Here is a 14496-nt window from a genome sequence, read left to right on the forward strand (position 1 = left end):
ATGCTGACATCGTACGACATGGAGTGTCGAATGGACTTTTTTCCGCCCTTCAAAAATCCGACTACCTCTGCCGGGTTTGAACCCGCTATCTTGGGATTCGGAGGCCGACACTCTACCGCTGATCCACAGAGGCAGCTAAGTGATCCTATGCGGTCATAAAAGAAGAAGAAGAAGAAGAAGATGATTCAGATTTTCTCTCTTTACATGATGATGAACTTTGGTAGTATTAGCCTTTAGTTCATTTATCCATTCAGACCAGATGTCCTTAGAATACATTTGTTCACCAGTATCTTGAGGCTTTTCTGTGTCCCTATGACCACCTGCTGAATAATCTCAAACTTTTTGAAAGCGCTTGTTTTCCATCTAATAAATGATATGAGAACACATGTAATTATAAAGCAAGATGGTTTTAGATATGAGAGATGTTGCATTAACCATATTCTTTTCATCATCATCATCATGCTGCATATTCTCAGGTCATTGTTGATATCGTCCTGCTACCGTTGCTTGGGTCTGCCATGTGGTCATTGTCCATCGATGGCAAGCCACTGTACGTACAACCGTTCGGTAGATCTTTGACTTGAGGGGGATTGACATTCTGCAGTCACACAAAGTACCTGTGACGTCCCTCCATTTTGACCAAGTTGTTCTGACTCACGCTTTATAACATCACCGCCAATTCCACCCTCACTCTGCAGGTATCATCCCAGGTATCTGAACAAGTTAGCTTTGTGAAGATCTCCGCCTCCAGCTTGGATGGAACCATCAGCCTGACTTGTTTCATATAGCAACATCCATGGGACATCACAATGCAAACAAAACATGTGTTATAGTGTCCATAGTGAGGATGAAAATGAGTGGTGACAGCGCAGATCCCTGATGGACACCAGCTTTCACTCAGAAGTCATCACAGGTGCCAACTGAGCATCTAACACACTTCGTGGTATTTGAGTAGAGCAGTCCAATCCAGTTGACGAAGAGCTCTGGAACTCCATGTGCCGGATACGGTCGAAGGCCTTCTCCAAATCGAGGAAAGCTAGATGTAATGGTTTTCTCTTCTCCTGTTGTCTCTCTAGCAGCATCCGTGTGGCAAAAATCGCATCTGTAGTGCTGTAACCTTTGACGAATCCACACTAGTTGTTTATGAGAGTGACAGTATTGCGAAGGTGCTGGTCAAGAACTCATTCGAAGATCTTCAGGGTGTGACACAAGAGGCGAATTGGTCGATAGTTTGAACACAGAGACGGGTTTCTGACCTTCACCGATAGGCTGACGAGGAAATTCAGTATTTAAAATCTCACTGAATTCCTGTTTCATAATTGCACTTCCATCACGTAGTCTATGCCTATCCTTTTCCTTTACACACTTGTAATGTTCAGTGTCCCAAGCTGCTTTGCTTTGTGCTCTTGCCAGTCTGCAGATAACCTTGTTTTTTAAAATTAGGTATTATTACACTCGATATCCAATCAGTAGGAATTTGACCCAACTCAATTATGGCATTAAAGAAGTCTGTGAACCAGGTAATAGCAGTTCTCTGAAGTTCCTTGAGTTTCGACTAATCAGCTGGCAGATCATTGGGACCAGCTACTTTCAGGTTCTTCATGGCATTAATGGCTCTCTGTACTTCTCTGGTTGTGATTTGAGGACTGAAACCTTCAGTTTTCTGACTTATGGGGATAGGCTGATGAGGGACCTTGATATTTGGAAACTCACTTAAGTGCTCTTGCTATCGTTTCAGAATTGCACTTCTGTTATGTAGGCTATACCCGTCCTTGCCCTTCACATATTTTAATGTTCAGTGTCCTGAACTGCTTTGCTTCAAGCCCTTGCCAGTCTGTAGATAATCTTTTCACACTCCTTTGTGCCCAGTTGCTCATGAAGGTTGCGGTAGTGCTCGTCATGTGCAGCCACTACAGTACTCTTAGCTTCCCTCTGGATGTTCGTGTACTTCTGCCAATTCTCATCTGTCCTCAGTTCAAAACACTCCTTGAAGGCTGACCTCTTCTCCTGCACCTTTTGTTTTATCTGGTTCATCCAAAGCCATACCTGCTTCTACGTGGCAATGCCCAAGCTTCTTGGTGTCAAGTGCCGTTTTTGCAGCAGTGGTGACCGAGTCACAGAGAGCTACCCATGCCTTTTTTAATGAATTTAGAATGATCATAGGCCTTCCTTGCTTGTGCTAGTCTGCATTTTATGTCCTCCTTACTTCTGCCTTCGTTAGTTATTCTGTTATCCAAGTAACAGTATTCATCTACTGCCTTTAAGGCTTAATTTACTAATCTAATATTTCCTGGATCACTTGACTTCGTTCGACTGCACTCCAGTTCTTTTGTTTTAGATTTATTTATTTTCATCTTATACTCTTTTTCCAAGACTGTGTCCATACCATTCTTGTCTTATTACAGTTCATCAGAATAAGTTCACTAATACCACATTTGTTGATGTAACCAAAACCAATGGCAAGTTATATGAAAGCATACGATATTTCTGAGAATGTGTAACATCATTTCAGATCTGTCAGAACCACTTAAAATTAAATATTTCAAAACTTCTCATCAAAACATATTTCTTTAGAACACTTTGTACATTTTCTTGTACTCAGTCATCTGCAAAATAGAAATAAGTGCTTGTGTTGTTCTTTAGATAATCAGTCCTGTGCTAACCTTTTCATTTCTACATAATTACTACATCTGCTCTAACCTGTACATCATATTCATTCCTTGGTCTACCCCTACCATTCTTACCACCTACACTTCTCCCAGAAACTAACTGAATAATCCTGGTTGTCTTAAGATGTGTCTTATCATTCTCTCTCTTCTTCTGGTCAAATTTTGCCAAATCATTCTCCTCTCACAAATTTGATTAGTCTCTCTTCATTTGTGATTTAATATATCCATCTCACCTTCATCATTCCTTGTTTTGGATTTACTCATTTTCATCTTGTACTCCTTCTCCAACACTGTGTCCATACCATTCAGCAATATCTCCAGATCTGCTGCCGACTCACATAAAATAACAGTATCCAGTGGTGAAGCGTGCTAGTTACCACTGGTAACAGTTTGAAAATATAAAAATTGAATATTCTCTAATATTAATATTTAATACACTTAAGAAAATGGAAATTGCAACACCATGAAGGCATTGGTTGTTTGTGTTGATTTTCAAGATATGGAATGATGTCATGTAGGTATGTAAACGATCAAAGTTTCAGACCCATTGGATTGTTGCTACAGGTCTCCCCACGTGATTGGTCGTGGAGGAATCAACTCCAGTATACGGACTCTGGTGTAGCATAGTTGACTTGCAGTCTGTGCAGTGAAGTGTTCCCCGTCAAACATGCCTCGACGACATAGAAGAGCATGCTATCAACAACTGTCGCCGTTTGAGAGGGCTCAGATAATTGGGCTGTGTGAGGCTGGATTATCACTAAGGATTGTCGCTGCACGTGTTGGCCGACAGGCATCTTCGGTACAACGTATATGGCAGCAGTGGTCAAATGAATTTACCCACACTCGTAGACCTGGCACAGGCCCAGTGCGACAGACAACTGTGAGAGAGGATCACCGCGTCATTCGGATGGCCCGGATGGAACCCCGTGCAACAGCAGCGCAAATTCGAGCAGCTGTGACACCCCACGTTACACAACAAACAGTTGGTAATCGCCTGCGTGCAGCTGGCTTACGAGCCCGTGTCCCTGCAGAAGGTGTTCCGTTGACCCCACAACAGCGACGTGTAAGGCTGGCCTGGTGTCGAGAAAGATCGACGTGGGTCGACGAATGGCATAGGTTCACAACTAAGTCTTTATTTATTTTTCCACGTAGTCGATACAATGATTGCCCTAGGCAATTTAATGGTTAAAAGTGGTACATGTTTCATATATTATCAACATCTTCAGCCACATAACACTGTTTAGATGAAAAATACATAAATTGGCAAAGTAATGCTTTAGAGGAAGTGTCCTTAAAATTAACATAAGATTGACGACATTAAAACAAACAAAAATCTTTACTGATGAATCGCGCTTTTGTCTTGCCCGCAGTGATCGCTGGAATCGCGTGCGCCGACATAGCGGGGAGAGGAGCCGCCCAGATCTTATTGTCGAGAGGCACACAGGGCCAACACCAAGCATTATGGTCTGGGGAGCTATTGGCTTTAATGTGAAATCACAATTAGTGCTGGTTGAGGGCACTATGACTGCTCGACAGTACGTTGATAGGGTACTCAATCCAGTGGTTGTCCCTATGATGGCGAACATTGCTAATGGGATGTTTCAGCAGGACAGTGCCCGGGTTCACACTGCACGCATCTCCAGAGAAGCTCTCCACGACATCACAACCTTAGAATGGCCCGCCACATCCCCGGACCTCAGTCCTATTGAGCATGTGTGGGACATGATGGGTCGACAACTGGCCAACCGTCCTCAGCCACCCACAACTCTGGAACAACTGACCCATGCAGTGCAGCAAGCATGGGCCACAGTTCCTCAGGAAGCGATCCAGGGCCTTATTGACTCCATGCCTCGACGAATTCATCAATGTATTGCAGCTTGTGGTGGGCACATCTTGTATTGATTGTTGTCCAAACTTGTGGTCAGAGGGACCTTAAAGTGCGATCATCGAATCACAACTGAACACTCGTCCTGCATGTTCAATTGCAGCAATGTAGGACCACTCCTTCTGGATGTTGCAATTTCCATTTTCTTCAGTGTATTTTTGTTTCTTCACCTGGATGTGTTGTGAGAACTCTATTACAGTAGATTTCCACCGTCAAAGCTGAGCGAGAGGCTGTTACCACTCCATGCAGTGGTTACGCTTTGAATCTCTCCTAACAGCTATGCGAGTGTTACTGTGCTTGCACCAAGCAAGGCCCTTCTCCCCTCGACACTGTGATGTATCCTGCTACGTTCTCTGGTCGTGTTACCACAATGGAAAGTGGAAACAAAAGCTTGTAATGTCGGTGCTGAGCTATTCTCTCCGTTCTTTCCACCACGCTCAACAGTGCATTGTTATATTATTGTGTTATTTTTTTCTGTTATACTACGATGTGACTTTTCTTGTTAAAGTGTGAATTTATATTTAATTTACGTTAGGTAAATATATCCTATAGGACTGCACAACGTATTAAACATTAAAATGAGTGCTGTCGCTTCCACCTCGAAAATAATGAGTTGGCAGGCCCAGAATGTTCATGTACACTGACAGACAGAGCAAATGCAACACCAAGAAGGAGTGGTCAGAACTTTATGCCAATTGCAGGGTAGACTGACGTCACTGAGGTATGCTCATGATGTGAAATGCGCCACTGTGCTGCGCACGTAGCGAACGATAAATGGGACACGGCGTTGGCGAATGGCCCACTTCGTACCGTGATTTCTCAGCCGACAGTCATTGTAGAACGTGTTGTCGTGTGCCACAGGACACGTGTATAGCTAAGAATGCCAGGCCGCCGTCAACGGAGGCATTTCCAGCAGACAGACGACTTTACGAGGGGTATGGTGATCGGGCTGAGAAGGGCAGGTTGGTCGCTTCGTCAAATCGCAGCCGATACCCATAGGGATGTGTCCACGGTGCAGCGCCTGTGGCGAAGATGGTTGGTGCAGGGACATGTGGCACGTGCGAGGGGTCCAGGCGCAGCCCGAGTGACGTCAGCAGGCGAGGATCGGCGCATCCGCCGCCAAGCGGTGGCAGCCCCGCACGCCACGTCAACCGCCATTCTTCAGCATGTGCAAGACACCCTGGCTGTTCCAATATCGACCAGAACAATTTCCCATCGATTGGTTGAAGGAGGCCTGCACTCCCGGCGTCCGCTCAGAAGACTACCATTGACTCCACAGCATAGACGTGCACGCCTGGCATGGTGCCGGGCTAGAGCGACTTGGATGAGGGAATGGCGGAATGTCGTGTTCTCCGAAGAGTCGCGCTTCTGTTCTGTCAGTGATAGTCACCGCAGACGAGTGTGGCGTCGGCGTGGAGAAAGGTCAAATCCGGCAGTAACTGTGGAGCGCCCTACCGCTAGACAAGGCGGCATCATGGTTTGGGGTGCTATTGCGTATGATTCCACGTCACCTCTAGTGCGTATTCAAGGCACGTTAAATGCCCACCGCTACGTGCAGCATGTGCTGCGGCCGGTGGCACTCCCGTACCTTCAGGGGCTGCCCAATGCTCTGTTTCAGCAGGATAATGCCCGCCCACACACTGCTCGCATCTCCCAACAGGCTCTACGAGGTGTACAGATGCTTCCGTGGCCAGCGTACTCTCCGGATCTCTCACCAATCGAACACGTGTGAGATCTCATTGGACGCCGTTTGCAAACTCTGCCCCAGCCTCGTACGGACGACCAACTGTGGCAAATGGTTGACAGAGAATGGAGAACCATCCCTCAGGACACCATCCGCACTCTTATTGACTCTGTACCTCGACGTGTTTCTGCGTGCATCGCCGCTCGCGGTGGTCCTACATCCTACTGAGTCGATGCCGTGCGCATTGTGTAACCTGCATATCTTTTTGAAATAAACATCAATTATTCGTCCGTGCCGTCTCTGTTTTTTCCCCAACTTTCATCCCTTTCGAACCACTCCTTCTTGGTGTTGCATTTGCTCTGTCAGTCAGTGTATAATAGAAAGCTTAATGAACAAGCCAGTTTTGTTACAAACTTTTGAAGAAAAGCGGAACATAATTGAATAATTGAATGCCTTCTCGTAAATATTTAGTCAAGGAATCAGAAAGGACAGTACGATATTTTCATGACCCGTGGTACATAGATCTGGATTGGTTATGTGGTTGTACAAAAATGAATAAACTGTACTGTTTGTCATGTATTATATTTTCCTCAGAAAATATGCTTGGAATAAAGATGGTGTGGACAATTTAGAAAGTTTCAGAGTTTTAAAGAAACGCCATGAAGTGTCTCAAGCACACATCAAAGCTGTTGCCAATATGATTCAGTTCGGAGGGTCCAGAATAGACTTTTGTTTGAGTACAGCTTACAGAAAGAAAATTGATGAGCATAATGAGCTAGTAAAATAATAAGAGATATTTTATCAGCATTTTAATAGATACTGTGTGTTTTCTTTCAAAGCAAGAATTACCTTTCAGGGGTCATCGAGAAACTGAAGAATCTGATAACAGGTAATTACAGGGAGTTACGAGTGTTAATTGCTAAGAAAAATGACATATTTTTGCACCACTTAGAAACGTCTACAGTTTTCTCAGGACTTTCATCTGATATACAGAATGATATTTGTAACACCTGTCGAGATGATTAGCACATGCACAAACTAATAATAATAACAACAACAACAACAAGTATGCAATGTTGCCGCGCACGGGTGCGTACACATAAATAATAATGATTTTTTAATTTAATTTCATGTGGCTATTTCTAGCCGAGTGCAGCCCTTGTAAGGCAGACCCTCCGATGAGGGTGGGCGGCATCTGCCATGTGTAGGTAACTGCGTGTTATTGTGGTGGAGGATAGTGTGGTGTGTGAGTTGCAGGGATGTTGGGGACAGCACAAACACCCAGCCCCCGGGCCATTGGAATTAACCAATGAAGGTTAAAATCCCCGACCCGGCCGGGAATCGAACCCGGGACCCTCTGAACCGAAGGCCAGTATGCTGACCATTCAGCCAACGAATCGGACATAATAATGATAAAAATTATAATAATGAACTCGGAAAATAACAAAAAATATGAATGAGAATAAGAAAAACATGAATTAGGCCATGAGCGTGAACACATAATAATAATAATAATAATAATAATAATAATAATAATAATAATATATATAGGGAAAATAGAAAACTATCACATCTAAGCTTGGAAACATGACGGTTAACTTATAAATACGCAAAATCTGCAAGGATAACTTACAGGCCTAACATCGACAACTAATGAAGGATTGTGGAATGTGGAGGAGCCCTTTGAAGTCCTTGGGAAAGTATGCCGTTATGGGAAAGAAAAGGTTCACGAGAATCACCCTTTAGCTCAACTGTATTAAAATGAACAAAATACAAATCCACTAAACCAAAATTAAGACATACTTGAGTAAATTTGTAAAACACAAGGTTTAACATAGTAAGATTATACAGAATTACAATATATTGTCAATAGCAAACTGCAGGTCTGTCTAAAACACAGTCATTCCGTAAAGTGAAATTAGTGACGACGGGAATCTAGGACAAACTCCGACACGTTGAATTTAAAACAATGAGAAAATACCGAAACACTAGAAGGAATTAAACAAAATCAACATGATAGAAAAACATAGAAATAGCACTTACCAAGGACTGGAGTTCGCCGAGGAGAGCCCTTGAGCGCGACTGCTCACGAGGACGGTCAGATGGAAAAGACGCCAACAACACACGTTACAAACGCAAAGCTGGCAGAAGGCCAGAAATGGACAAATCACAATTAAACAATAGGACACCAAATTCCTCTAGATTCCTATTTTTCGCCAATTGGAAAGATCGTCATTCTGACCAATCCAATTACATGACCATATATGGTCATTTCCTAACCTGCTGATGTAAGAGGAATTGCATCATCTAATCTCTCCACGTGCACTACCTACTGATCTAAAAATTATATACCGCACATGTTTCACCAAAGCACAATATTACAATTTTCTTTCAATTACATTTAAAATCTCAATCTTTAAACGTTTTTCCTCTTGAGGCTTCTTGAAATCAATTTAACTGATACAAAACACTAATACAACACAGCTGAATGAAATATAAATACAAAGGTCACTTAATCGCTCTTGCAATGTTAAAAATATTCAAAAGTTCGTAAGTCCCAAATTCTGTTCTTGAGGTTTCCCTAAATTGTATAAAAGAATGTTGCCATTAATGCTTTCGCGGCCTGTACTTATAGACATGATATTGTATAGGCTTTTGGGCTTGTGCCATGTCAAGAAAATAAGGTGAAATTCTTAACGTTTCGCAGAAAACTGTGCTCTGCGTCCTCAGAAGAATTCTCGACTGTCCACGAGAAAGGCTTCTTAAACAATGACACGTTTGAATTTGGAACGTTATAATAGAAGTAGAAATGGAAATGGTATGTTCATTCACCACCAGATGGTCCCCAGGACGTGGCACAACGCTAGCATTCGAAGCGGAAGCTGTCTGAACTATCACAATCAGACTAAGCGGTTCACATAATGTGTTTGCGTAACATATGACAGGTGTAAGACATAGACATAAGCCTGGAATGAAACATCTGGCGACGAGGAACGTACAAAATTGGAAAAAACACCGAGACGAAATAACAGAACATTATTGCCTATACTTTTCAGATTCTCTAATCTACCACAACGATTCAAACTTCTAACATTCCATGCTCCAACTTCCAGAATGTCAGTATTCATCTTTCTAATGATTGCCCTTCTCTTGTAGTCCCCTCTTGAAGCTCCAAATGGGAGATGATTTTACCTCCAGAATATTTTACACAGGAGGAACCTATCATCAGAACATCATTCATTCGTACAGAGAGAGCTGCATGTTGTCGGGAATTATTTACGGCTGTAGTTTCCCATTACTTTCAGCTGTGTATCAGTATCAGCAAGCCATGTTAAGTATTATTACAAGGCCATAGCATTCAGTTATCCAGACTTCTGCCCTTGAAACTTATGAAAGGCTGCTACCCCCCTTTCAATGAACCATTTGTTAGTCTGGTCTCTCAGCAGATACCAATCTGATATGGTTGCATCTATGGCTCATCTACCTGATTCATTGAGACAGACAAGCCTCCCCACTATAGCAAGGTCACGTGATTCACAGGAGAGGTTTCAGTCTGAGTAGTTACAAAATGTTCCAAAAGAGTATGGGGTACATCATAAAATTATGACAATGTCTAGATCCTACCTACACCACTTATCATGGTCTCCCTTTCATTCTTTAGCTATTTCGGATTATTTATATCACAATATCAAAGTACTCAAAGTGACAGCCTAACTCTCATTCAGACAAAGATATTTACATACAAGATATGTAGTGGCATGTAAAGTCATAAATAGAAAGATAGTAACTTGGATAGGAGAACATATTTGGATAAGCACAATGAATGGTCAGTGAGGGAAGAGAAAGCAATAGAAACAAGACATGGTCTAAACTTGAAAATACTGAAAGAGAGCTTTGTTGTGAGATGTGTTGCAGTCATGAAGCCTCTGCAGGCTCTGACAGTTTTTACTCTTATGTGTTTCATATTCTTGTCTTTTATCTCAAATCTCAGCTCAAATCTTGTTTTCTGTCAACCCCAACAGTATTATGTATGCAAGACCTAAGAAGACTTTTGTATTCTCTCTGAAGGTCTTGTTCTTCAAGGACTCTGCAAACTTCTTCCATTAGTTAATTGTGTAAGTATCGATGGTCTTGTTGTTTTGCCCTTTAAAATAACAGTCACCACCACCATCTCTCTTCTGTTCTTTGGAGATAGTCTGATGTCGAATGTCATGTAAATCTTTCAAAATGTTGGATCCTGTTATGTTTCTTGAACAACAATTGGAGTGAAATGGGTAACTTTTTAAAATTTTTATTTTTGTACATATTTTCTCTTGAACATTTTGATCATCTTAAAAAAAGCATTTCAAAGACCCTTTCTGAACTTATGATCAAACACTGAGAGTTTCCTGTATTGGCTCACAGAACATAAAATGATTATGCCTTAGAACTTACTATGCACAACATTTCTCTCCAAGAATCAGCAGATGTTACTGAAAATTAGTTACAGAAAATTCATCGTCCAATTTTTCCTACACTATTTGGTTAATCGCCAGGTGTAAGTGGTCCATATCTCTTATGTCTTGCGACATAGTGCTCTGAATTTACAACAGAATGTTAACGGTGAAGAGTGCTAATATTGGCATTAAAAATTTGCAAGGAAAATGCATGGGATATGCATAAATGATCAGATTCTCTACTAGCAAATAGAGTACAGACATGAGTGTGCGACTGAGGACTGCACGGTATCAGCTGTTTACATGTGCTGTGCAATTGGCAAGCAATACAGTTGCGTGCATTGCTTGACTCGATGCACGTAAGGGAGAGGAGTGGACAAGCGGGGCATCGGGAAAGAGAAATTTAAAGCATCTATTTCTGTATATTTTTATGTTTGTGCCATGTGCCATGTGAATCACACTACAAAAATGAAATAAAAATATTAATGTTCACAGCATGTATGATACATAAACAATTAACCAAAATCAGTTATCACTAAACATACCTCCTCAATAGCCTAAGGACTCTAAAGTCGAGCTGGAGATGCCCAGTCTGTTATGTCAGGAAATCTAAATAACGTAAAGAAGATGTTGAGCATTAATGGTGGTGTACATTTCTGATTAACACCTACCAACACAATAATAATGTACAGATCTAAGTTTTATTAGTCTATATCCTAGGATACTCTGTTCTAAACTTAACATTTAATACCTGTCAATACCACAGGACATGCTTGCAATGTGTACTTTTATTACATAAGTTATGTTACACATATGTGTCATTTTAGTCATTATTTTGTGGTGTGGCACATTGACATGCACGAAATGTACTATGTTTACTGATAAGGTAGGTAAGAGTGTATTCTGCCCGAAGGCAGGTCCGAACCTCCTCAGAGGTGTTCCTGAGCCGGAGTTTACCGAGTGTATTCTGCCCGAAGGCAGGTCCGAACCTCCTCAGAGGTGTTCCTGAGCCGGAGTTTACGTATGGTAGGGTGGCCAGTTCCTTTCCGCTCCTCCATTCCCGTACACCCCCCACCAAGAGCGCGTGGCAACCCATCCAAATCTTGACCACACCCAATGTTACTTAACTTCGGAGATCTCATGGGATCCGGTGTTTCAACACGGCTACGGCCGTTGGCTAATATGGTCCATAAAACAAATGCACTGTGCTTACCCAAAACTGGGAAGAGTTTTATTACTAGGATTTCAGTTTTGTATACCGGTACCCCACAGGTGTGGGAATAATGGTACAAGAAGAAGATTATTTCAATTTTGTACTGTATATCTTAGTGCATGATGATCAGGTTAACGATGCTGTGTTATCCGGGCATGAAGATCAGATGCTGTTCTATGATACACCGCCATTACTAGCAAAGTTGCTTGTGAGCGAGCGACAGGTCAACGTAGCGCACCACCCAAGTTTATTAAGCAAGACAGCTTGGCTGGCTACACGCTGCACAGGCTGACATGGAAGTTGCTCACGACTGAACTTAGATTTAATTGTCGATTTTCCGGTAAGCTTTCACTAGGAGGAAATAAAATACGCTAGAGATCGATTTTTGTTTCAGAGCACTATGTCCCTTTACAACTTCCAGAATTATTTTCAGACACCGTGTATATACTGTATATATTTCTTTGGACAAAAGCAGTTGGTACCGACTTTTATCCTTTTACCTTGTTGGACTTATGTAATGGACGTAATAGCACTTGAAGTGCAATAGGCATAAGGATGGAATAGTACAGTCACACAAATAACTTATCCAATTTGTTTATTTTTGTTTCAGCATTGAAGTATCATACCTCGAAATTAAGAGACTTCACAGATTTATATTCAGTGGATACCTTTGGCTTTCGTGGTGAGGCTCTGAGTTCTCTATGTGCACTGGGTGAACTGAGTATAGTTACCTGTCATAGTAATGCTACATGTGGAACAAAACTTGAATATGATAATAAGGGTATTATTATTAATCAAAAACCATGTGCCAGACAGGTGAGTTAATTTCTTAAGTTATATTGAGTTTGACTATAGTGAATTCATTTTTATTTCCTTAATTTTTCATAATTTTCTTTGTAAATTTAGCATGAATAGGACAGTGCGAATTCTATAATCTAGCCAAACAGCAGCCAAGTTTACTCTACCCAACAGTGGTCAGATGAGCTCAGATAGGGCTTGTAATAATATGTAAAGTAATACATAGAAAGATAGGAACTTCGATAGGCAGGATAAAAACACTGACAGGTCAGTGTGAAAAAAAAGGATCAACATAAAGAAGAAACATGATCTAAACATGAAAATACTTAAGGATAAGGGCATTATCCATGTCTTCATTCACTGCTGTATGCATGTAGATGGGCTCTCTCATAACTAATCCCAGTTCTTCTACATCCATTTCTTCTCAGGCTCTGATGAACTCGCTTTTGCTTTCCAATTTCATCATAAGGGCAGGCTTCTACCTTCATTGAGGGGTTATTTGGATAGATCTTCCTGAAAATTGACTGAGTTACAAAGCGAGGTATATGTGAAGAATGATTGATGTCTAGGAAAGGGAGAAACAGAAGAAGAGATCAAGATTTAATCTAATAGCTGTTCCTGTTTAATGTCAAAATTGGCTGGATACAGGAAAGGGTAGGCTAATATTGTTCATCAGAAAAGCCAACATAGTTTGATTTTATTTCTATAATTTTCATGGTCCACAGAACCTTAGTTTAAGTCTGTGGATAATTATCGACGCATTGTTTCACTGGATTTCAGCCCTTTTGCAGTGTAGCTTTAATGGAGAATGACTGTCTTTATTAGGATGTCATATAGGCAGTGCCTTAATATTAAGTTTTTTGATTTACTATTCTAGTAGGTAAGTTTTCTTTGTGATTTAAAGGAGTTAAGCTAATTGTAGTGATGGTTCTGCCTGTCATTAATAACTTTGATTAGCCTTGCTAATGTTTCTTTATAGCCAAGCGGACCGGGCGAGTTGGCCGTGCGGTTAGGGGCGCGCAGCTGTGAGCTTGTATCCAGGATATAGTGGGCTCGAGCCCCACTGTTGGCACCCCTGAAGATGGTGTCCGTGGTTTCCCATATTCACGCCAGGGAAATGCTGGGGCTGTACCTTAATCCACGGCCACTTCCTTCCCATTCCTAGGCCTTTCCTATCCCATCGTCGCCATAAGACCTATCTGTGTCGGTGCGACGTAAAGGCAATTCTACAGTCATGCGGAAAAGTTTCTGTTTTAATGTTACTAGTTTACGGAGTTTATAGGAGGGGTTAATAAGATCAGCCAGGAATAAGCACTGGCTAGACTCTTCTGCAATTTTAGTTTGATGGGTAGCATAAAAATGTCATCCTTTACCCGCCTCTTATGACTGAATTGTTTATACAGAAGTTTATTACATGCAATGGTGTATACAGTGCAGTATGAGCCTCAGCTAGAGCTTGTTCATGTGCAATGCATATTTTGCAGGCATTGATTCAGGGTGGACATACACAGGCAGCGGAATGACGTGCAGTGTCACTAATGTGGAAGAGGTACTGTGAGACCAATGATATAACTGGACAGACTGAGCCATTCAACATCTTGATGGGGGGTTGGATGAATGGCATAATGTCATATTTGCAGATGAAACACAGATATCATTTAGGCCAGATAGATGATGACAAAAGGTATGGAGATGTAAAGGATGCGGAGGAAAGTACCATCATGTTCAAGAGTTGCGTGAATTAGGAGACTATGGTGTAATGTTTTGGGCTGGGATTATGCATGGCCATCGAACACCTTGGATACCAATTC

At 41.8% G+C, this 14496-nt stretch overlaps 1 protein-coding gene across 1 annotated transcript in view; it reads left to right on the forward strand.

Annotated features, from left to right (window-relative positions):
* Pms2 (mismatch repair endonuclease PMS2) overlaps positions 1-14496 on the forward strand; it is a 133505-nt gene that overhangs the window by 10426 nt on the left and 108583 nt on the right. The window contains exon 3 of the mRNA XM_067149397.2: positions 12498-12703. Within this exon, the coding sequence (XP_067005498.2) occupies positions 12498-12703 (206 nt within the window). The remainder of the gene's footprint in view (positions 1-12497; positions 12704-14496) is intronic.

Source organism: Anabrus simplex, chromosome 1, assembly GCF_040414725.1.
Source record: "Anabrus simplex isolate iqAnaSimp1 chromosome 1, ASM4041472v1, whole genome shotgun sequence".
Lineage (NCBI taxonomy): Eukaryota > Metazoa > Arthropoda > Insecta > Orthoptera > Tettigoniidae > Anabrus > Anabrus simplex.